The following is a 25,095-nucleotide window of genomic DNA, read 5'->3' as shown; positions in this document are numbered from 1 at the left end:
GGACCATTTTCACATGGAAATCAATGACTACATTGAAAACAGAATGGAGAGAAATCGTGGAAACTTTGTGAAGCCTAGCCTGCAAGAGGTCGTGACTTGGGTGAAGAATTCATGAGATAAAATCACTGACAGCTGTGTTGCCAATGCACTGCGAGCAGGCTACATGGGCAAGAAGTGCTCATTTAAGGAGAGCTCCATTGCTGGACATGAGAGATTGGGGCCAATGGTTCTACAGGAAATGGAGTCGCAAGAAATTCAAGCCGGTGATCGCTGCACTGTACAGCTGAAGCTGAACAATAATGAATGTCAACTACAATTTTATATATATATATATATATATATATATATATATATATATATATGGTTACAAGAAGCAGAGTACAGCATTAGGAATAGAGACTGGAAATTTAATGGCTGGGTGCGATGTCAGAGGGATAGTGGATGGGGGGAGGGGGGTTGTCACTGTGTGAGGGATATAAATGATAAATGTCTAACTATTACATTGTTTTGTGCACTTGAAACTAATTTTAAAACATGTTATAAAAAAAAAATTCAAGCCGGAATTCGGGGTTTGGAGAGTTATAATGATGTTCCAGTAGATGAAATGACTGTATTTGAATAAATGTAGATTTTTGTATATGAATAAATGTAGATTGTTGTATATGAGAAAATAAGACATCCCCTGAAAATAAGCCCTAATGCATCTTTTGGAGCAAAAATTAGTATAAGACCTGGTCTTATATTCGAGGAAATATGGTAGCTTATTATTTCTAGTTGTAAGAAAATTGCTAGAAATATGTGATTCAGTAGGACTTTTCAAATCTGTATCACAGTTTAAGCTTTAATGGAAGTTCTATTTAGTTATTTTTCCTGCCCTTCTCTTCTGCATGCTCCCCTCTGCCCTCACCTAATATCTCATAGCATTTTGTGTTAATTGTTTTTAGGATAATGTTTTATATGACTTCAGTGTGTTTTTTATTGGTCTTTAGATTACCTGCCAACTTTTCAATACTCAAAAGATCTGTGACTCTTTTTTAAAAACAGCCGTCTTTAGAGCATAGTTTTGTTTTGCTTTGCTAAAGGGATAGTATAGAAATGCACACCTGGCCAATGCAGCCTTCCCTTGTCACCTGTTTTCTGTGACCTGTAGTAGTGTCATGATGATTGGGCTGTTGCTAGGCTCCAGATCCAAATCTCATCTCTTGTTTTCAAGAAACAGTCCACTCACCTGACTCTGTCTTTTTTCATATACTTTTTTGTACCCTCTCATATCTATTTGCTCATTTTCAAGAGGGCAGAACAGCTATTTCTGGTATTTTTATTATATGGAAAATAATTTTTAAAACTCTAGATTTACATTAAAAATTTAAAAATCAAATTCCAATGATAAAAATAGACATTAAACTAAAAATGTCAGAGCAACAAAACAGTTAATAGCCCATTTAACAAAATAGCCATTCATTCATTAGGTTGGTGCAAAAGTAATTGCAGTTTTTGCGATTTTTAATCTTAAACCGCAATTACTTTTGCACCAATCTAGTAACAAGTTTTTATTGAACACTTATTGTGTGCTAGGCACTGAGCTAGGTGTTGGGAATACAGTGGTGAAGCAATCACACATAGTCCTTTCTCTATTACAGTTTCAAGGCTGGTGGATTTCATGTGCTCTAAGTTTAATAAATTATAATGATCTAAAAATCAGAAACTAGAGACCTTGAAGAGTTGTGGGTTAAATATGAAAGCGGTTAGATCTGTCTATCAAAAGCATTTGAATAGTGCCTTAAGAATTTTTTGTGATGTAATTTGATCTATAGTGGTATCCATTGCCAGGAAACCAAGTGATTTGTTTTTTCAAGATATATTTCTTTAATGCTATGGAATGTACAGAATTTGTATTTACTTACTGGTTGGATGTTTAATATTAGTACTTTGATGATTCTCTTAACTAGTATCTCTTTTAAGAATGGTGCTAATTATTTCAATTAAATCTCATTGCTTTTTACTCTAAAATCATGAGTGTTTTCATTTTTCCTAGAAAAGAGAAATTTCTCTAGGAATTTTAGACTAAAAATCTCTAATGATTGTTGATACAAAAAAGCTATTTTAAAGCTAGAGGAATGTTGTTGATTTTGGAAAGACTTATAATGGTGAAATTAGTAGTGACTCTGAATGAAAACCTGTCTAGGATTAGTAATATTAGGAATTCTTAGTTTATTATTTTGTCTTTTGTGGTCAGGATTATGTTAGAGTGGACTGTCTTTGCTAAAGTAATATTTTTAAAATGTTAGTAATTTTCATTTTGTAAGATATACTTCATGTGATATCTGCTTCATTTCAAATGTTTTGGTGAGTTATAGTAGAAACAGATCATCCTGTATTTCACTAGTTTATATGTCACATTTGTTTTTGAGAAAACATCAAGTATCTATTGAGCAATCAGTACTCTCAGTGTTGAAATTATGCCAGGCAAAGATCTCTCTCTCCCCTTCCCTCCCTCCCTCCCTCCCTCCTTCCCTCCCTCCTTCCCTCCCTCCTCTCCCTCTCCCTCTCTCTTTCTCCGTGTCTCTTTCTCTCTCTCTCTCTCTCTCTCTCCCCCCCCGCATGTGTGTATGTGTGTATATATACACACACGTATATATGTATGTAATCTATATATGTATATATATCTATATCTGTATATATTGTAATCTATAGATATAGATTATATATAATGACAATTGGTTTATGATATATATACAGATATACTGATATCTGTAGACAATAACAAGGAAATCCCGTTTGCTTTTCATTACTCTGAGGGTGTTATGGTTGGAGTATAAAACTTATCTGTGTTAAAGGAATTCCAAGCATTTTTAAAGGGAGATTGAAGATCAGAATCAATGCTGAGTTGCCTTGGATTCACCTAGTTCGTAGTGATTATAATATGGGAGAGAAATATCAAGAATACTTAGCAAGATACACTCTATAAAACAAATATCTGTAGAACTGAGTATTTCCTGCCTTCCCCTCTCCCTATTCCAAAAAACAAAACTAAAAGTTTCAAATTTAAGGATTAAAATTGAAGATTTATTTCAGAGGTGGAGGGGGACCATGGGGATCTTATGCTATTAAGTCTTGTCAATTTAGGGATGAGGACCTTGACTCTTGGTGGATCATTAGCAAAGTCAGGAAGAGAACCCAGCCTTCTGCCTCACAAGGTATAATTTGTATACTTTGCTGCACTATTTTTCTGACATAAGGAAGTCTTTCTCTGTAGGTCATCTTTAATACATCCTCCCTCATAAAGTCGCTTCATTTTATAATCACCACCATTTCCTTTGTTATATATTAGTTTGGGTTAGGGGGACAAAGTTGACATTTGATCCATTTTTCCCCTCTTCAAAGGTATTTATCTTGTTTATCTTTCCCAATCAGCATTTTTTAATGTCAACAGTTATTAATAAGTTTATAAAAGGTAGAATTAAGGAGGGGAAGGTTGAACAAGCGCTATTACTGGTGAAGGTGCTATCTGTCTACTTAGCATCCTTGTAAACCTGATACGGTTTTAGTGAACTATCCACAGTTGCACATGGGGATTGTGTACTTAAAAATAAGCTTAACAGTCAGCATACTAATCTCTTGAAACAGTATACCACCTAATTTGTCTTTTTCAGATGTGTATCTCTTGCTTTCTTAAAACTGCCTTTTTGTTCCCTATCAAACACAGTGATTATCATAAATATTAACCGGGATGTACTATATACTTGTAGCTTTGAAATTAAACATTTTGAATGATACCCTGAAAAGGTGTCAGTATGCTAAAAGCATAACACTTGTCTTAGATTATATATTTTAATGAATACAGAAATAAAACTGTATTCTGATTAACTCTTAGAGGATACCTGAAAAAAAAATTAGCCTTAAAATATGCCAGGTCCTTTCATGACCCCTTGGCTCTGTACATGTTTTTTCTCCTACCTGGTACATCCTCCTTATCCCTCTCTCCCCTTCTCTTGCCATATTGGATCATGAGAGTTGGTCCACAGCGCTCTCTGTGACATCAACTCGATCCTTCCTTACACTTGATCCTTTCTCCACAAAGCAGATTTATTTAGCACAGGCTTGCGGTTGGCAGATGTAGGTAATGAACATCCTCCTTATTTCAGTACCAACATACCACATGTAGTATTAATCAGGTTTGCCAATGGCTTTCTATTAGAGTTTGATACCTTCCGTTGAAATTCTTGCATTCATTCTTCCACTCCTCCTAATCAAAAGTCCCTTCTTGAGTTTGAATAGAAACCCTTATATACCTAGCATTTATCCCATTTTACTGGAATTACTCATTTGTCACCCAGACTGAATTTTAAGTCTTTTCAGGACATTGTCTGCTCTTCTATATTTCCCATAAAGTCCACGATAGCATTTGACATAGGACATGCTAAATGATAGACTCTTATTTGGAAAATACTTAGTTTGCATTACCATTTTGGAACACATTTACCCCCATTCACATGTACCAAGTAGTCTCTTAATGTTAATTTTGCCTAAAATAACCTATACCATAGCTTGAAGGTGACAGATACTTTGGTAGTCTGACAGCAGATTTCTGTTGTCTTTACCTTGTTTTACAGTTCTTGGGAAGCAACTCTTTTTAAACTGTTGCCAATGTCTTTAGAATGGGTACCATTTTGGACATAGCACTTTAAGTCTGAACTTTGGCATTCAGTAACACTCCCTTTGCTTTATAAGTTTTGTTTTCCCTGTAGCTCACACAGAAAAATAGTGTACACAGGAAAGAACATAATAGATAGGACTGTTTGCCAGTCTATTTTTAATATACCGTGTTTCCCTGAAAATAAGACCTAACTGGAAAATAAGCCCTAGCGTGTTTTTTCAAGGTGACATCCCCTGAACATAAGCCCTAATGCATCTTTTGGAGCACAACTTAATGTAAGACCTGGTCTTTTTTTCAGTGAAACACGGTAGCTTTGTTACATGGCATAGTTGAGCTGTACTTCAGTAAGGAGATTATTTTCAGAGATTGTCATTCCTGGAGAAGAAGAAGAAAACATGCTACAGAATAATTAAAACATGAAACTGATTTTTGGTGTTATGTTGTGTTTTGGATTGTCCAATTCGCTTCATTTATCATTATAATAATGATTAATGATGTTACTGTTAATCCAAGTGAGTTTATTTTGAAGTAAAGCTATTGAGACACTTCATTTTTTTACCCCTCCTTTCTCACCCCAGTGTTTTAAAAAAAAAGTGTAGAGGGGAAGTAGGCGGAGAAAAGAAACAGTAGTATGAGAACCATTTGTTTAACACTGAACAAATATTTATTGAATGCCTTTGACTCTGGGCTGGTCTCTGACTGCTAAGACACAGTCCCTGCATTTAAGGAGTTCCTAGCCTATTGCGGTGGCTCTGAAGAGTGAGTAGGGCTGGCCAGCACCAGGCCAGAAGCACTGGGGTTGCTTTTTCAGAACAGGTTGGCCCCCACAGGACCTCCCGCTATCCCAGGAGATTCTGACAGAGTGGGGAGTATTGAGTAAAAGTACTTACTAAAGTACTAAAAAGGTATGTGTGTGTGCTATGGTCAACTGCAAATCCAATGTGTGGATGTAATTTGATTTGTATACTAGATACATTTTTCCCTAGTTTTTATCTTGAACAATTACCAACCTATGGGAAAGTTAAAAGAATAGCACAAAGAACACTTGCATACCCTTCACCTTGATTCAACCCTTGGAAATATTTTGTCATGTTTTTATGTCTCCTCTGTCTCTAAAGACACACACACACACACACACACACACACACACACACACTTGTTTTTAACCTTTTGAAAATAAGTTGGAAACATCATGGCACTTGACGCCTAAATACTTCAATGTGAATCTTATAAAAACAAAGATATTTTCCTACAGAACCACAATGCTATTCTCTCACCAAAGGATACATTAATATTCTGTGTTATTTAGTCCATATTCAGAGTTTCCCATGTCTATATCTTTAATAGACATTTAAAAAATAATCCAACATTGAATCAAAGATTATGTACTGCGTTTGATTATCATGCCCCTTTAATGTAGAGTCTAAAATAGTCTTTACATCTTTTTAATCTTTTGATACATTTTTTAAAACAACCCAATTTTCTTGTTTTTCTAAAAGAATATATAAATTTTTATTTTATTTTATTTTAGTTTACTGGGGAATGTTGGGGAACAGTGTGTTTTTCCAGGGCTCATCAGCTCCAAGTCGTCCTTCAATCTAGCTGTGGAGGGTGCAGCTCAGCTCCCAGTCGCGGTTAGTTGTGGGGGGGGTGGAGGCATAGCCCACCATCCCATGTGGGTTGAACCGGCAACCTTGCTATTAAGAGCTCGCGCTCTAACCAACTGAGCCATCTGGCTGCCCCTCCAAAAGCTCAGCTGCTCCTTGTCTTCAGTCTAGTTGTGGAGGGCGCAGCTCACTGGCCCATGTGGGAATCGAACCGGCAACCCTGTTGTTCAGCGCTCGTGCTCTAACCATCCCGGCCAGCCCTAAAAGGTTATATAATTGAATCATTTAAATTATACAAAGAAGTTTATCATCTGTTAAAGTAATAAGGAAAAGTGAACAAAAATACTAACTTCTTTCATGACATAATTTGTTCCCCCTTAATAAGACTGCACTTTCAGGTATCTTTAATCTGATAATCTTTCATTTATAGATGAAATCTTTCATTTATAGATGGAGATAACAAGTCTTATCTAATCTAAGACAGTGGTTCTCAACTAGGGGTGATTTTGCCCAAGAGACATTTGGCAACATCTGGAGACCTTTTTGGTTGTCACTGCTGGAGGGGTCCTGCTGGCACCTAATGAGTAGAGGCTAGGAATGCTGCTAAACATCCTACAATGCCCAGAAAAGCCCCCCTCAACAAAGGGTTATCCAGCCTAACATGTCAGTAATGTCCAGATTAAGATATGTTGGTCTAAAATCATACAACTGATGAAGAGAGATTTCAGTTGAATTTTTATCTGCAAAAAAGGAGCAGTCTCGAAATGTAATAAGCTCTTGATCACTAGACATGTTTAGGCAGAGGTTCTGGAATATTTCTGGGGATATTAGAAAGGATTTAGGTGTCAGATAAAAGTTTAGGCATTGGAAGTAGAATAGAAAATTAGACACAGCTCCTCATTGAATAACAATCTAATTGGGGCACGAAACCTGTAAAAAGATAAAGTTTAATACTACTTAGTATTTGATGTTATGGAGACAGAAGAAAGTGCTTTAAATACGGGTATGTCACACCCTCTCTTTGGGGCAGACCCTCACACGTGCAATTCTCTGTGCCTAGACTCCCTCCCCGCTCTCTTTTCACAAGTATTTATTAGGTGCATAACATTCATTCAGTCATCAAATATTTTCTGAGCACCTACTCTGTATCAGGGACTATTGGAGATAATGCAATAAACAAAACAAAAATTCTAACCTGGTTGAGCTTATATTCTAAGTTAGGGGAGACAGACAACAAACAAGATAAATAAGTAGGATGTATTATAGAATGTCAGATGATAATTGCTATAGAAGAAAATAAATCAGGAAAAGAGGGAAGAGCATACTGCACTAGGGGCTGTGACAGGGTTGTCTTCAAAGGCTTCACTGAGAAGGTCATATTTGAGCAAAACCCTGAAGGAAGTGCAGGAGCAAAGTGCATGGTTATCTGAGGGGAAAGCGCTCTAAGTCAGGGGTCGGCAAACTTTTTGTAAAGGACCACATAGAAAATGCAGGGGGTGCCAAAAAGAAATATGTACGCATGACTTGTATTCATCTTTTGTTATCCTCGTATATTGACTATTACAATTTTAACACAGTATTTTCGCTTCTTAAAATGTGTATACATTTTTTTGGCACCCTCTGTATGTTAGGCTTTTCAGGCCATATAGTTTGTGTTGCAGCTCCTTAGCTCAGCTGTGGTAGTGCAAGAGCAGCCTTAGACCGATCCAGGAAACCTGCATTTACAAAAAGAAGCCATGGGCTGTCCTTGGCTGACTCCTGCGTGAGTGGAAGGAACACCTAATGCAAAGGCCCTGGGCAGGAGTGTCGGTGGCAGTTTTGAGGGGCTCCAGGAAGGCCAGTATGGCTGGGACTTAGTGAAGGAAGGGAAAGTGGGAGATGAGGTCAGAGGTGAAGGTGAGGGTAGCTCCTCACTAGGGCCTTGTAGGCACCTGTCATGCCTTTTTGTGAAAGTGAGGAAGGCAAACATTGAGGGTGCTGAACAGAGGTAACATGACCTGGTTGGAAAGTCTAGAGTTTGTTTTTGGACGTGTTAATTTAAAGTGCCTATTAAATATCCTAGTGGAGATGTCAAAGAGGGACTTGGATAGATGTATGGAGTCTAGGGAAGAGGGAAGAGCTAAAATGTGAGGGCCTTCAGCTTAGAGATGGCATTTAAACCAGTAGACTATGCATTCTCAACAGGACCAGGAGTACTCCAAAGGGGGCAAACATTGGTTCTTGGGGGGGGGGGGGTGAAAAAATATTTTAGATATTGTAGTGGTTTGCTCCAAAACTCAACTCTACCCAACACAATCTTATTCTTTAGTGTTTAATGGAGATAGAATGATTGAGGGGAGAAAAGAAAAAGTTGAAAAGCCTCCTTCAAGGAGTAATAACGAAAACAAAGTTGAGAAATACTGCATTAAATTTTACTCAATGAGACCACAAGAGAGTGCGTATATATAAAGAGTTCTGAGAACTGGGCTCCAAGGTGTTTAGAGACGGGGTGATAGGGAGGAACCAGCAAAGGAGATTGAGGAGTGTCTAGTGAAGGTGAGAGGGCTAGGCTAGGGGTCTGTCTGGAAGCCAAGTGAAGGAGGTGTTTCGAGCAGGAGGGCGTGGTCAGCTGTGTTAGAAGTCGCTGATGCGCTAGGTAAGATGAGGACTGAGAATTAACCATGTGTTTGAAGTTACGGTGAAGAAGTTAGACGCTTACTTAGGTCTAAGCTTAAATGTCATTTCATTTATAGGCTACCTTTGACCATGATCAGGCTGGGTCCCCTTCTTATTTTTTTAAAATTGTGTTAAAAAACACATAACTTAAAATTTACTGCCATAACCACTTTTGAGTGTACCGTTCAGCATTGTTGTGAAATAGATCTATCTCCAGAACTTTTTCGTCTTGCAAAACTAAAAGTCTGTACCCATTAAACAACTCCCCTTTTTCCCTTTTCCCCACCCCTGCTAACCACCATCCTACTTTGTTTCTGTGAATTTGATTACTTTAGATACCTTGTATATGTGGAATCATCACAGTATTTGTCATTTTGTGACTGGCTTATTTCACTTAGCATAATGTCCTCAAGGTTCATCCATGTTGTAGCAGGTGACAAGATTTCCTTCCTTTTTAAGGTTGAATAATGTTCCATGGGTTCCCCTTCTTATATCTTTCATAACACTGTTATAACATGCTCCTTACAAGAAATTGTAATCGGTTATTTGTCTTCTGTGATAGGTATTGTATCTCCAAGCTTCAGTGGCAGAATGTGTTTGCTTTATTCATTAACGTATTCACAGCCTCTGGAAAATACTGAATGAGAATTCTGTATAAAAATAGAGGACAAAATACCTTTGTAAAGCGGAATCTTGAAAATTTTGTTGAGGAGATAAAATTTGAACTGGTTTCGAGTATGTTTGGTGTACTATATAACAAAATACTGCAAATTTATTTCTGACAGTTCTGGAGGCCAGGAAATGCAAGGTCAAAGCCCTGGCAGATTCAGCCTTGGCTTTGAGGACTCACTTCCTGGTTCATAGACGGTGGTCTTCTCACATGGTAGGAGGGGCAAGGGAGCTCTCTGTGATCTCTATTACAAGAGCAGAATTCTTATGACATAATCACTCCCCAAAGGCCCAATCTCCAAATACTATCACATTGGGGATTAGGTTTCAACATAAGAACTTTGGGGGGACGCAAACATTCAGTCTGTAGCAAAGAACAAGCAGTAATTTATTAGGTTGAGTAAGGGCATTCTAAGCATTCTAGGCAGAGGAAACAGCGTAGAGCTATGCAAGGTTTCATGACAAGGCCCTCTGCACTCAGGGGCCTGAGCAGTTCAGTGAGTTGTTCGTAGGTTCTGGTCAGATGGTGAAGAGCCATGCATGCCTGTGCAGAAAACTTTTCTTTTCTGGCACCTTTAGGCAGCGCGGAGCTAATGAGGGTTTCTGAGCCAGTGAGTGATGGAATCATATTCCTGTTTTTAGTTTTTGTTTTTTAAAGGACGATTACTCTGGTGGCATTTTGGAAGGGGCACAGGAGTGGGGATAGAAAGATGGCAGGGACAGCAGTATATGACTGTAGCATTTGTCTAAGCAACGCACAGCTAGGACCTCACCTAAGGCAGCGGTTGGCTAGAAGAGACTTTTCAGGAAAAATTTTTGAGGTAGAATCATTGTGGTATGCTGACCAACTGGTTGGGAAGATGACTCAGAAAGTCTCAGAGATTAGGAATGTTAGAGAAGAAACAAATTTGAAGCAGAACAACACTGAGTGCTTTGTGGATGGGATAAATTTGAGGTGACTTTAGGGCACTGAGGTTGAAGAGTCTGGCAGGGAGATAGAAACACTCATCTGAAGCTTGAAGAGAGGTCTGGGCTGCTATTTATGATATGCCTGTTTGCTGTAGTTGGCTCCCAACGTGGATTATCTCTCATCTGCATATTAATCCTGCAAACTGAACACTATTCTCTATTTTTTGTTATGAAAATGAAGGCAGAAGCTTATTCAAGGTCACAGCTAGCAAGTGGTGGTGACAGTCAACATTTAGATCTGTCATGTAGGAATTAAGGTAAAGGAAATTTCAACAGAATTTAAGAATAAAAGGTAATTGCTTATGCTAGATAACTCTTTATCTAGAATTTTAGGAGTATCAGTGGATTAAGAAATATTAGTGCTTTGCAAGAAAAAGAAGTTTTAATTGGTAATCAGTCCTTTCTTACCTTCCCAAATCTTGGTTTAGGGTACGTTAGTTAAGTTTTTTTTGTTTGATTGGTTTTTTATAAAAACATTTTACCTCCATTCTGGAGTCTTTCCTTTCGGGACTGTGCCATTCTACCAATTTTAGGAGGAATTGGAATGCCTTCAGGTATTAATCTAGAACCTAAGATTTGGCAAAACCGTGACTTGAATTCTCATCCCATCCTGAACACGTGAGTGTCTGTTAGTGTTACGCAAGAGACCATGAGAAATATGACTTTGAGTGAGTAACTTGTCTTGTTTGAGCCTCCTTTGCCCATCTGAAAAATGATGATATTTCTTGCCTCATGGAGTTTGGCACAGTTCCTGATACATAGTAGCTAAGTACTCAGTATATTAGTTCTCTTGCCACTCACTCATTTTTCTCTCCTCGGAATGTATCTAAATTCCTTTTACCATCTGTCCTTCCTGCTGTTGAAACTGAAGGTCCAACTTCAGCTACCTACCTTTTGTTCCTGGCATTAATGACCTGTAAGTCCCAAATCGTAAATCTAAATGAAAGGATAAATTCTACATATAAGATATCACCTTTGAATTATAAGACAACTTCTCACGAAAACCTTGATTCTGTATATTTTAAATACATGAATAACCACCAAGAATTATGAAAGAAAGGGACCAGAACGAATACCAGCTTTCGTAGAAAAGTTATGAATTCCAAGAAAACAATTTGCAAACAGACTTGAGACGCAGTGTGTATCAGTAACGTGGGTCTGCCTGCACTTGTCCATCGTGTCTTCTTTTTCCAGGAAGCAGTACTTGAGGAATCATTTTCTCTAGCCTGAAATAACAGAAGGAATATCAATCAGATCTGCATATAACTGTCTCTGAATTGCTTTGAAAAATGTTTCATAAATAAGACAATTTCAAGATTTAATGAAAAATATTATAAATGAATGACTTGGAATTAAATGTTCATGTTTTTCCTTAAGCACATGACATACATGGTACTAATTATTTTAGATAATAGACAAATCCATTTAAAATCATGGAGAAATCAATTTGGCATCTTCATTTTTCTATACATTAATCAGAAATTTAGAAGCTCTTTTGAGTACATTGTTAGCTAATAAAAAAGTTCAATAATTGAATTTAGATTAAAATAAACTTTAAGGAACATTGGCAGTCTCATCTATTAAGCTGAATAACTTTCTTTATCTGTATTTGTTGAGTCAGTGGGCAGACTGCAGCTTATCTAAACTAACAGGCGGTACCCATTCGAGTAGGTTTTGCTTCTTTAAACAAAGAAGGCTTACATTTTAATAATATTTTTTGTTGAGTTCAAGAGCAAAAGGTTTGTTTTCTTTTTGAAAACTCAGTTAAGATAATTTTCTAAATAAATATTAAACTTTATTACTAACTTAAAAGCTTATGCGATGATATTTTAAAGCTCATTTGCAAGGATTAATTAAGTAAATTGTTTTGTGTATTCAGCTTACAATTAAGATATTGCCTGTATTTACATTGGCTTATTTGCATTTTTCCCACAGGCAAGTTTCGGATATGGGTAGTGACACATATGAACATGCCTAATTGTAAATACAAAACATACCATGCAGAAAAACATTTTTGCCAAAATAATCTACATGTTAAATCTAAAGATCTGTGCTAAACTCTGTGGGGGTAGATTCACACTTTACAGTGACAGCATTTATCAATTCCATGAAAAGCTTCATTTCCAACAATTAATAGTACTAAGTTAACCTTTTGAGTAAGTAAATAGTAAGCCTTATTCTGAATAGTTTGCCAGTAAGTGAAGTTATAATCACAACTAGATGATTTCCTAGCATGTTTATGACACTATCAAGTATTGTGGGAGTTACAGAGGTCTTGTTTATATTTTCTTTTTTATCTATGGCCATATTTAAAAAATATTAATAGCCTGAATTATGTATCCAACAATGTTGTTTTGATTTGAATCCTAAACTGACTAATTGAGAAATCATAATTTAACACATTAGTTTATCATTTTCCTTGAATGACCAAATATACAGGATTCAGCATCATTAGAAATTTTTCTGGTTAAAAGTCCCATTCCAGAGTTGTTTGTGAGATCATTTCTCTTCTGCCTTAGTGATAGTATTGTGCACCTCTAACCAATACTGAATTTATATTAACATTGTAAAACATTTTTTTCATTATTTAAAAATTTTACATTAAATTGACAGAATATCATAATAAAAAGTAAAGATACTGCCTCAAGTAGTACAAAAAAAGCTGACAACGTTGAGGTTTTATTACCTATCGCGTTTCCCCGAAAATAAGACCTAGCCGGACAATCAACTCTAATGCGTCTTTTGGAGCAAAAATTAATATAAGACCCAGTCTTATTTTACTATAATATAAGACCGGGTATAATATAATATGATATAATATAATAAAATATAATGTAATACATATAAACCAGGTCTTATATTAATTTTTGCTCCAAAGGGCGCGTTAGAGCTGATTGTCCAGCTAGGTCTTATTTTCAGGGAAACAGGGTAGTACACTTGAATAATAAAGTAATACTGGTTTTGAAACACTACGCTCTATAACCCTCTGCCTTGAATATTGTTTCCCTGAAATGTCTTCACTTATGCACGCGCTCATTCCCCACTGCGCATGCTTACACAACAGCCGCGGGCTGGCTTTGTGTGTTCACATTGTCCTGCTCTTTGAAGACAAGAATTGTGTCCCCAAGGCTAGGCACCTTGTCTGGAACATACTGAGGTTTTGATAAATGTATTTCTAATCAATTTAGAATCAGAGATCATTAACAGTTATTTGGGTGTCATTTGGATTTGGCATCTAATTAGAAAATACTACATTCCAGAGTTCATATTAAAAGCTCAATACCTTAGGCTTTTGAGAGCTATTTTGCAATAGAACAATTCTGAACTGCTTTGCGTGTATTCTCTTGCTCAACATGTAGTTTTTGCCAAGGACAGGCTCTACTCAAAGTGATGACTCAGAATATTAATCCAACCTAAATATGGGTTCATGTCACTATTTTCTCCTCTGTGATTCCCTATCTCTTTTATTGGCAGCACACTCCTCAAAATGTATTGCTGCTCTGTATCATTCATTAACCCTGGTGTACACCATGTCCATTCCCTCCTTTTCCAAGACCAAGAGTGAGATTTTTCACCTTTTTAAGGAGGCAGCATGAGAGTTTTCACCATAGGTCTTAAACATACTGCTTTTTAAATTGATGCTTTAAAACTGTCTAATGGGCATGTGTATCATTTTTATTATACGTAATTACGTACAACTCTGTTTTAAAATTCTTAGATATGATGTGTATATACTCAGTTATGTTTAGTGACTATAATCATTGAACTCATTTTTGTTCATCGACTTTTTAAAAGAACAGTTTTATGGAGCTGTAAGTCACAGAACAGAGTTCACCCTTTTAAAGAGCGCATTCACAGAGTTGTGCAACCATCACCACTCTTTAATTTTAGAATATTTTTATCACCCCAAAAGAAACCTTGCATTCATTAACAGTCACTCTCCTTTTCTCCCTCTTCCCATCCTCTAGCAACCACTAATCTACTTTCTACTATGCGGGTGGATTTCACCTATTCGAGCCATTTCATAAATGGAATCGTGATCTGTGGCCTTTTGTTTGGCTTCTTTTACTTAGCATAATGTTTTTGAAGTTCATTCATGTTATAGCATGTCAGTACTTTGTTCATTTTGGGGGTTGAAAAACATTCCATTGTAAGGATATATACCACATTTTATTCATTCATTAGCTTTGATGGACATTAGGGCTTTTACAACTTTTTGACTTATTATCAACAATGCTGCTGTGAACACTCATGTACAAGTTTTTGTGTGGACATATGTTTTATTTCTCTTGGGTGTATCTCGTAGTAGGTATATGTACGAATAGAATTGCTATGTCCCGTTGGTAACTGATTAACTTTTGAGGAACTGCCAAACTGTCTTGCAAAGAGGTTGTACCATTTTATAATGCAGTCAGCAATGTATAAAGGCGCTAATTTCTCAATATTCTCACCAGTATTTGTTACTGACTTTTATTTTAGCCATTCGTGTGTGTGTGTGTGAGAAGTGGTTTTCATTTGCATTTCCCTGATGACCAGTGATGCTGAGAACCTTCATGTGCTAGTTGTTGGCCACTTCTATATCTTTTTTGGAGAAATGTCCATTCAAATCCTTTGCCCATTTTTATTGCCTTTTTGTTGTTGAGTTGTAAGAGTTTGTTTATATTCTGGATAAAAGTCCATTATCAGATATAAAATTTCCAAATATTTTCTCCCATTCTCTGATTGTCTTTTTACTTTCTTAATGATGTTCTTTGATGCACACAAGTTTCTCATTTTGATGAAGTTCAAAATTTCTTTTTTTATTGTTGTGTTTTTGGTATTCTAAGAAATAATTATCTGTTCCAAGGTCATGTAGATTTACTCCTGTGTTAAATTTTGAGTTAATTTTTGTACATGGTATGAGGTACAGGTCCAGTTTCATTCTTTTACTTGTGTGTATTCAGTTGTCTCAGCATCATTTGTTGAAAAGGCTAACCTTCCTCCATTGAATTGCTTTTATGCCTTTGTCAAAGATTAACTAAATTGTTTTGTTACCCTTATTTAAAAATCACAAATGTAAGGTTTTATTTATGAAATCTCAGTTCAGTTCCATTGTTCTGTATGTTTATCTTTATGCCATTGTCTTAATTACTATAGCTTTTTAGTAAGTTTTGAAAGTGGGAAGTGTGAATCCTCAAGCTTTGTTCTTCTTTTTCAAGATTATTTTGACTACTCAGGATTCCTTGCATTTCTGTGTAAGTTTTTTAGAGTCAGCTTGTCATTTTTTGCAAAGAAGCCAGGAGGAATTTTGACACTGATTGCATTAAATTTATAGACGATTTTGTGGAGTATTGCCATCGTAGCAATATTAAATTCCATTCCATGAACATGAGCTCTTTCCATTTATTTAGGTCTTTTTAAATTTCTTTCCATAATGTTTTGTAGTTTTTAATGTACAAGTTTTACACTTCTTAAGGGTTTTTTTTTTATGTTATTATAAATAGAATTTTCTTGATTTTATTTTAGGATTGTTTTTGTTAATGTATAGAAATACAATTGAATTTTACATATTGTTGTATTCTGCAACCTTGCTGAACTCATTTATTATAGTAGGGTTTGTTTTCTTCCTTTTCCTGGATTCCTTAGGTTTTTCTGTATACAAGATCATGTCATCGGTGAATAGAAAGATTTGTTTCTATTTATTTCATCCTTTTTGATCTGAATGAATACTTTTTATTTCTTATTTTGCCTAATTGCCCTGGCTAGTCACTCCAATACAATGTTGAATGGAAGCTATGAGAACAGATATCCATGACTTGTTCCTGATTTTAGAGGAAAGCATTCAGTCTTTTACAGTTAAGTATGATGTTAATTGTAGGTCTTTTGTAGATGCCTTTCATTCGGTTGAGAAAATTCCCTTTTATTTCTTTATTGAGGTATTTTTTATTTTATTTTATTTCTTTGTAATCATGAAAAGGTGTTGGATTTTGTGAATTTTTCCCTACATCTATTGAGATGATTGTAGTATATTATATTTATTGATTTTTGCATGGTAAACCAACCTTGCATGCCTGGTATAAATTACACTTGTTCATGGTGTATAATCCTTTTTATATATGTGCTGCTTAATGACGGAAATACCTTCTGAGAAATGTTATTGGCAATTTCATCATTTTTGTGCAAACATCATAGAGTATACTTACACAAGCCTAAAAGGGATCACCTACTACACCTCTAGCCTGTATGGTATGCTACTATGATAAATACAGTCTGTCATTGACTGAAATGTCATTTTGTAGCACGTGACTTTTTTGTTGGATTCGGTTTGCTAGTTTATTGTTAAAGATTTTTGTGTGTATATTCATAGGGATACTGATCTGTAGCTGTTGTTTTTTTCTTGTGATATCTTTGTCCATTTTTTTTAAGTTGTGACAAAATATACTTAACATAAAATTTACCATTTTAACCATTTTTAAGTATACAATTCTGTGCCATTAAGTACATTCATATTGTTCTACATCCATTACCACCATCCATTCCAGAACTTTTTCATCTTCCCAAAATGAAACTATGCACTCATTAAAAAAATAACTCCTCATCCTCCCTTGCTCCTACCCCTTGGCAACCACAATTCTACTTTTTATCTCTGTGAATGCTATAAGTATCTCATATAAGTGGAGTCATACAATATTTGTCCTTTTGTGATGGCTTATTTCACTTAGCATAACTCAAGGTTCCTGCATGTTATAGCATGTATCAGAATTTCCTTTTAAAGGCTGAATAATATTCTTTTGTACATCACATTTTATTCATTCATTCATTCATTGATGGACACATACTTGAGTTACTTCCACCTTTTGGCTATTATGAATAATGCTACTGTAACCACGGGTGTTTGTATATCTGTTCAAATCCCTGCATTCAGTTCTTTTGGCTATATATCCACAAGTAGAACTGCTGGATCATGTGGTAATTCTGTATTTAATTTTTAAGAACTGCTATACCGTTTTTCCCTATGGCTGCATCATTTTACATTCCCACCAGCAAAATTTCCAATTTCCAACAAAGCTCCAATTTCCCTACACTCTTATGAACACTTATTTTCTGTGTTTTTGATAGTAGCCATCCTAATGTATGTGAAGTGTCTTTGGTTGTAATACGAGGGGAATACTGACATTGTAAAATAAGTTAATAAGTGGTCCCTTCTTTTCTTTTGTTTGTTTTGTTTTGTTTTGTTTGTTTTTTTGTTTGTTTTTTGTTTTTTGGAAAGTGTGAGGGATTGAGATCTTTTTAATTCTTCTTTAAATGTTTGGTAGAATTCACCAGTAATGGCATCAATATACGGGCTTTTCTTTGTGGGAAGTTTTTACAAAGCATTCTGTTTACTTGGTGTAGGTCTGTACAGATTGTCTGTTTCTTCTTGAGTCAGTTTTTGTGTTTTATATCTTTCTAGAAATTTGTACACTTCATTTAGATTCCCTAATTTGTTAGCGTACAACCGTCAGTAGTATTCCGTATAATCATCTTTATTTCTGTAAAGTCTGTACTGATAGCCCCTCTTTCATTCCTAATTTAGGTAATTTGAGTCTTCTCTCTTTTTTCCTTGGTCAGTCTTGCTAAAGATTTGTCCATTTTGTTGATTTGTTCAAAGAACCAACCATTGGTTTTGTTTATTGTCGATTGTTTTTCTGTTTTCTCTTCCATTTATTTCCTCTCTAATCTTTATTTCCTTTCTTCTCCTTGCTTAGGATTTAGTTTGATCTTCTTTTCCTAGTATTCTAAGGTGCATGGTTTGATTATTGGTTTGACATCTTCTTTTTTAAAAAATTTCCCTCTAATTACTACAGCTCATAAGTTATGTTGTATTTTATTTTTATATGCGTTAATTCTATTTTGATCCTGGGTTAGTAAATCAAAGCATTTAACAAGTGTACAATTTTGAGACTATCGTAAATGTTTACTCTTTGGATCTCCTCAGTTCCTTTAAGTAAAATTGATTTATTTACAGAACTTATTAATTAAATGTATTTCTGAAAAGTGTTGTACTTTAAAAAGTGAATTTTCCCAATACATTAGTCTAAATCTACTTAATCCACCTCCCCCCAATTTACATTGTTTTCTATTCCCTTTTTAGTTTTTCACCTTCCTGTTTTTTCTTATTTTCATCCCAGTTTAGACATGAACCTCAAAAAAGTAACATGTTGCATTCCTATAGGTATCATTCACATGGGACTGAGAACAGTCTTCTGTGTGCTTTTATCATCTCTGCTTTTTATTTATGGTCTTTTCCTTCATTGAGGCTAAAAGTGACTTTTTTTTAAATGGAGTGATTTTATTTTGTAATGATTATAGAGTGAATTGTGGAAATATTTAGGTTTCTAAAGAAACTAGAGTAGGTATTAGATACTTTGAGAGGAGGGGTTCAGTTTGCTTCATTACAAATTAGCATAGTGAGACCTGATGGAAACTCTCGCAGTTACCCCATTAATTGAAACTTTGTTTACATGAGTTATTTTTCCATTTAACAATGTGTATTAAATACCTGCTCTTTTTTAGGCACTAGGTTCTAGAGATACAGAAGTAGTCAAAAGCAGACGGGGTCCTTGTCCTCATGGAGCTTGGTCTAGTGGAGACAAACATAAACTAAATCACAGTTAAATGTGAAATTGTATCTGTAGTGCTATGAAAGAGAAGTTTAGGATGGTAAGAGTATAAAACAAAGGAATTTTATGTAGTTTAGAAGTTCTGAAAAGGCTTCTCTGAAAGAGTTATAGATATATAGGAGTTAAGTAGATTAAAAGGGGGGGGGAAAGTGAGTTCAGGAATAGTGGCATCTCTGTGGACATGGAAAGAAAATGATGGAGCTGAGAGAAATTTAGGAGGTTTAGTCACCTGGTCTTAGGGGTGGAGATGTGAGAACAGGGTTCTAAGAATGAGTCCCTGATTTCTGGCTGTGCTGTTAAGTGAATGTGGTGCTATTGACTCGGTGGAGAACAGTCAAGAATAGAGACAGTAGCACTGAGGTTTGAGAAACTCCAATAATTTGATGGCTAGGAAGAGGAGGATGTACTAGTACCAGACGGGGTGAGAGAATAGAGCCAGCCAGATCCACAAAAGGAGAACAGGGAAGTGTCCTGTCCTGGGATGCAAGGGAAGCAAATCTAACATATCAAGATGAGGGAGTGTGCAGAAGACCAAATATTCCTGAAAAGTAAGATAAGGACTGAAACATGTTCATTGAATTTAATGATACGGTATTTGATGGTGACCTTAACAATAGCCACTGTGAGAGAGCAGGAACTCCGGAACCTGTGTTGGTTGGTTTAGTGTCAGGAGTGAGTTAGTGGTGAGGAGATGGAGACAACAAATACAGATAACTCTTTGGAGAAATTTATCTCCTCAGTGAAAATAGGGGAGAGGATAGGATGGCTGTAGGTGAAGGTAGGTTTGATATTGAGAGGAGGAATGAGAGGAGCTCAACTTCTGAGGGAGTGAGGATGCCACAATGGGAAAAGTTGAGAATACTTGAGATAGTCTTGGTGAAAGATGTGATTATGAGAAAGAAATGTGGAAGCCATATTATTGGTACTAATAGCTACCATCAATTAAGCATCTGCCCTGTGTTGAATTTAAATTTTTTAAAGTAGTCACTAATTGTTTTGTTTCGTTTTTTTTTTTTAACCATAATCCCCTTTTGTCAGAAGAATGATGAAAATGGAAACTGCTCAGGGGAAGGAATTGAATTCCCTACAACAAACTTATATGAACTGGAAAGCCGTGTTTTGACTGATCATTGGTCCATCCCTTACAAGCGAGAAGAATCACTAGGCAAATGCCTGTTGGCATCTACCTACCTAGCAAGACTTGGTAAGTTCTCAGACTTCAGGACATCTGAGATTTTTTTTTTTTTTTAATACAAGGCCTGGCTTTAATCTTAGCTCTTGTCGTTGCCTATCTGTATAATCTTAGATCATTTACTCTCTCTTACGTAGTCTTTGCTTATCCCGTGTGGAATAAAAGCTTTGAATTAAATCACCTGTTTTCCTCTACCTCCGATAGAGTGTAAGATTCTTTAAAATACAATTGAAAAGCTTTATAGAAATTGAAATTAACTTTTTCCACAGAAGCTTGGAGCATTTAAAATTAAGCCTTAATTCAGTGACTTCTTTTTTAAAGAGAATAAGGTAATATTTATTTAAGAAACAGTCTGTACTTATTATGTGCTTAGCACTGTCTTAAGTGCTATACAAATATTAAACTAAGAGAGGAATAAAATACCAGTAGTTTGTAAGAATAGGTGTCAATATAAGGAAGCTTCTATACTGTATATTAAAGAGAAAATATTTTTCACATTGTTCAATTTTAAGAATTCGGCCACTGTTTTGTGATTTTTTTTTTTTTTCCTTTAAAAGTGTTCATAGTTTACCACCTTGATTCAGTATGAGGCACATCAGTAGAAAGTGTTTTGACTAGGATTAGATTTCATCCTAATAGGCAATTTTATGGTACGTTTATTACTGGCTTCTCAGCAACAGCATTTATTGAGTGCCTATTAGGTAGGGTATAGGTACTGTGCTAGGCAGAGGGTCCAAAAAAAAGAGAAGGTATTCAGCAGTGTTCCAGTGATAAGCAAAACTCTGTTATTGAATTGTTGTTTCTTAAAATATATTCCAAAGGATAATTTTATGGTGGATTCATTTGTTCACTTAGCAAGTTTTTATCATTTTCTGTGTGCCAGGCACAGTTCTGTGCATTTTATTATACAGAGTTCATCAGTTTATTTTAGGGAAGAACAGTGATTTGGGCATTACTAAGAATATTTCTGTTTTTATAGAGCTGTGTAGGAAAATAATGGTGAGTAAGTAGTTGCTATTGGTGTTTTAGTAGCTATTTAATCAGATCATTTGAAGTTGCTCTGACATGGAAACATAAGTTCAACCATTTTAGTTCTAGTTAGTGTTTATTATACTATTAAATGTATATTAATGATTAATAAATATTAATAAATTGTGCTATTAATAAGTAAATTAATACTGTGATTGTTTCTCAACCAATTCCTTCATCAGAATGAATATCCCTTAAGAATCAAAGTTTCTATAATAAAAAGTTCCAGATGTATGAATTTGGAATGCTACATATGGTCTATACATACTACCTAAAATCTAAATACGGCATATCCTTTCATTTATTTTACTAAGGTCTTTCCGAGTCTGATGAGAATTGTAAGAGATTTATGGATAGGTGTATGCCTGAAGCATTTAAAAAGGTAAGAAAAATGTGCTCATCTTACTTTTTTTTTTTTTGATGGGGGTGAAGGTGAACAGGTTTTTTGTTTTATAGTTTATGTGTGAGACCAGTTTATGAATCTTGTTCAACTGAGGAATCATCTAATATGGAAAAAATAGCTCTAAATTTGGGGCTTATAAATGATTTACTTCTTTTGTATTTAATTTGAAAATGTCTTTGGTTGACTATCACTTTGACTTCCTTCTATTTAATTATTACTATTAAGACTTTATACGGGGAAATTATACATCTTATTGAACTAAGGACTGTGGCATTTACATAGATAATATTTACTTATCAAAATATAAGCCATCTTATACTTGTTATTGTACCAAGATAGAAGCAGACATTTTAAACTACAGAAAGTTTGACTTGATTGAGTATTCCTGTTGGCAAATTGGCATGTGGATGGCAGCATCTCTGTCAGAGCTAGATTGATACACTTGCTCCCATTCTGGTCACATCTCTCGTAAATCAATTTTTCTTAACAGTGAGAATAGGAGATCACAGGACTTGTGTTTCTAACTCAAGCAAGATTCGCTTTTCAGGACATGAGTCCTGAATTTCCCAAGAGCAGGGACAATGTCTTAGACACTGTTGTTTCCCCAGCGTGTAGCCAGCGAGCCTAGCTCAGAGGAAGAGCTCAGTAAATCTTTGTTGAATGAATAAATGAGTCTCCTGCTGTTTGTACTTCTGAGTCCTGACTTCCGTTTTTGTCTCACGTTCAAGAAAGTCACTAGAACTACAGATGGGTTAAGTTTGTCTTTATCTTAAAATCCAGTAAAATAAACTGTTTATTTGCAAACTGTCATTCCACCTTAATAGACAGAATCGCCTCTGAGTCAAGGTTTAAAAAAATAACAAAATTAATCATAGGAACAAAAGTAGCTTCACCTTGAAAAAAAGGAGACAATTTTTAAATTGCCATTTGGGCAGGGATCGTTTGGAATTGAGATTTATCTTCATTTGGATGAATTCATTGACCAATTTGTAGTTTAAAAATATTTTAAACTTTTAAGAATTCCGTTAAGAATTAACAGTACCATTGTAAATAGAGTCTTTATAATTTTACAGTAGCATTTTAAATAGCAGAGTTCTTATAATTTAACATGCGTGCATACATGTACAGAGAAAGAAAATACATGAATGTAATTTTCATGGCATGGAAACGGATGTGTTAGAGTAAGGAAAGGAACTTTAGGTTGATGATCTCCAGATCCAGAGAGCCCTGTGTCCAGTCAGGTTGCATATTGGGAATATAATACTCTATACAGAGATGCTTCAGAGAATTGTTTTATATTATGCCCTCAGCTGTTGGTAATAGTGAAATAAGTGGTCCAGGGGTTGTTTGGGTTTTTTCTGTAAAACTGCAAACACAAAGTTACACTGCATTATGTTGTTCAGTGTTGTGTATGTAAAAACATCCATGTTAAATTTCCTTAGCGTTTAGAGCTATTAAAGAAGTTCTCCTCCCCATCAGTAAGGCCTACTTTCTTTTATTAAATCAGAAGAGCAACAGAATTCTCTGTGCCTTTAGACTTGGCTGCCAGAAAACTCAGTAGTTCTTTATATTAATATAATTGGCCTTGATATCTTTAGCTGTGTTTTCTGATATGATGACTTTCCTTCCGCCCCCTTCAATAGGCTTTTCTTACCAGCTGCCTCAAATTTTTCTATAACGGTATAAATAATAAGCACTTGTATGAATAAGGTGCACCAAAGGAGCTTTGTCGTCATTTCTACTTTCTTCACCTCTCACTTTCAGGCCAGCCTGGATTCTTTACTAGCATGTTTAGGCAGGGGAAAAAAACTAGGTCTGGCCATAATGCGTGCAGAGTTACGGTTATACCGTGTGTGCATCTTCCCCACCAGGTACTACCCGTCCTTCTCCACCTTTTCTGGAAGGAAGACAGAACTCCATTTTCAAAGTAAAAACTGAACAGATGAGTTGGCAACAGAGGGAGTGGTGTTTAATCCACCTACATTTTTTTTTGTGTAGTCACCGTGAAGCTTTTTAAATGTTAATCTCTGCTTCATTTTGCTTTAACTTAATTTTTAAGTATAGAAAGCCTAAAAAAACTCTTCCAAAAAATAGTTAGCTCATTGGTTTATATAAAATCAGCCTTATGATTATTGCTCATTTGAGCAAATAGTGCAGCTAATTGGTATTTTTAAAATCTGAAACTGAGGTTTTCCTCTGCAGCTAAAGAAGTCTGAGCTCTTTCAGGCTGCTCTTGTTAAGCGCTTCTTAATGTGACCAAGATGAAATTTTTATCGCACAGTATTTTCCCTCTGAAGGGAAGGCTTACAAAAACCTGAAACCATCGTATCAATTTGCCATTATTTTATTAAGTGAAATCCTTTGGTTTTTCATTCCCTGTTCTGGCAGTTGTTCCTGAATTAGACTTTCCCCAAAGACTGAAAGACTGAGGGTTGGAAAAATCCAATGATGATGATTTTAGATTCATCTATGTGCCTTTTCCCTCCTGTTTAATGAACCTAATGTGCTATCTGAGTATAAGATGCACCATTGTTTTATATTTTATGCTTATATTTAAGAAAAATAACTGCTAAGTAAGCAGTGTTACAGTGCTTAGAACTATTCTAAAATAGTACTTAAACGTTTTTAAAAATTGAGTATTACTTTTATACCTACAAAAAAGGCAAATATAAGCAAAATAGATTAAGATATGTTTTCAGATTCCGAGTCCTGTCATCTGGTCAACAGGTGGGAAGATGCAGTCTTATTTCTGAGATACAAAAAACATGAGAAGAATGTGTATGTTAGAATCCATGAAATACAGTATTTGTTTATTAGATTCCAGGAATATTGGTTAATGGTGACAGCCAAGATATATTAAAAATAATACCCTACTAATTATAAAATACTTCCATATTTGGTATATCTTTTAATACTTGTAACATCTGTGAAGTTGGTAGAAATTTTGCCTCTGTAGAGGTGGGGGAACTGAGCCTCTGAGAACTCAGGTAAAATTTTCCAAGGCCACACAGCTAGAAAACAGTAGTAATACCAGGAGTTGATCTCAGGTTCTTACTTGCTTTACACCACTTAATCTTTCCTAGTAATAATGAAAAGCAGAGGGGCAAATTAAAATTTTCTTTCAAACCAACTGTAAGTAAGGGAATTAAAGTTCAGAAACAAAACTCAGTGTTGACTGTGAAACACATGAACAAAAGCTATGGGTCTTTTAAAGCAAGTCATCTGCATAAAAATAAGTATTATGGTAATAATCTCTTGATTATTTGAGATTG

At 35.5% G+C, this 25,095-nt stretch overlaps 1 protein-coding gene across 2 annotated transcripts in view; it reads left to right on the top strand.

Annotated features, from left to right (window-relative positions):
• The window catches only part of USP24 (ubiquitin specific peptidase 24), a 129,266-nt gene that overhangs the window by 9,029 nt on the left and 95,142 nt on the right, over positions 1–25,095 (top strand). The window contains exons 2-3 of one of the 2 annotated variants that reach the window (XM_019742818.3): positions 20,238–20,403; positions 21,735–21,802. In XM_019742818.3, coding sequence (XP_019598377.2) covers positions 20,238–20,403; positions 21,735–21,802 — 234 coding nt within the window. The remainder of the gene's footprint in view (positions 1–20,237; positions 20,404–21,734; positions 21,803–25,095) is intronic. The other variant, XM_019742816.3, reaches the window with a different exon arrangement.

This window comes from Rhinolophus sinicus, chromosome 14 (genome assembly GCF_057876585.1).
Source record: "Rhinolophus sinicus isolate RSI-liver-muscle chromosome 14, RSI-T2T, whole genome shotgun sequence".
NCBI classification, from domain to species: domain Eukaryota; kingdom Metazoa; phylum Chordata; class Mammalia; order Chiroptera; family Rhinolophidae; genus Rhinolophus; species Rhinolophus sinicus.
This window is presented reverse-complemented; position numbering and strand designations above follow the sequence as displayed.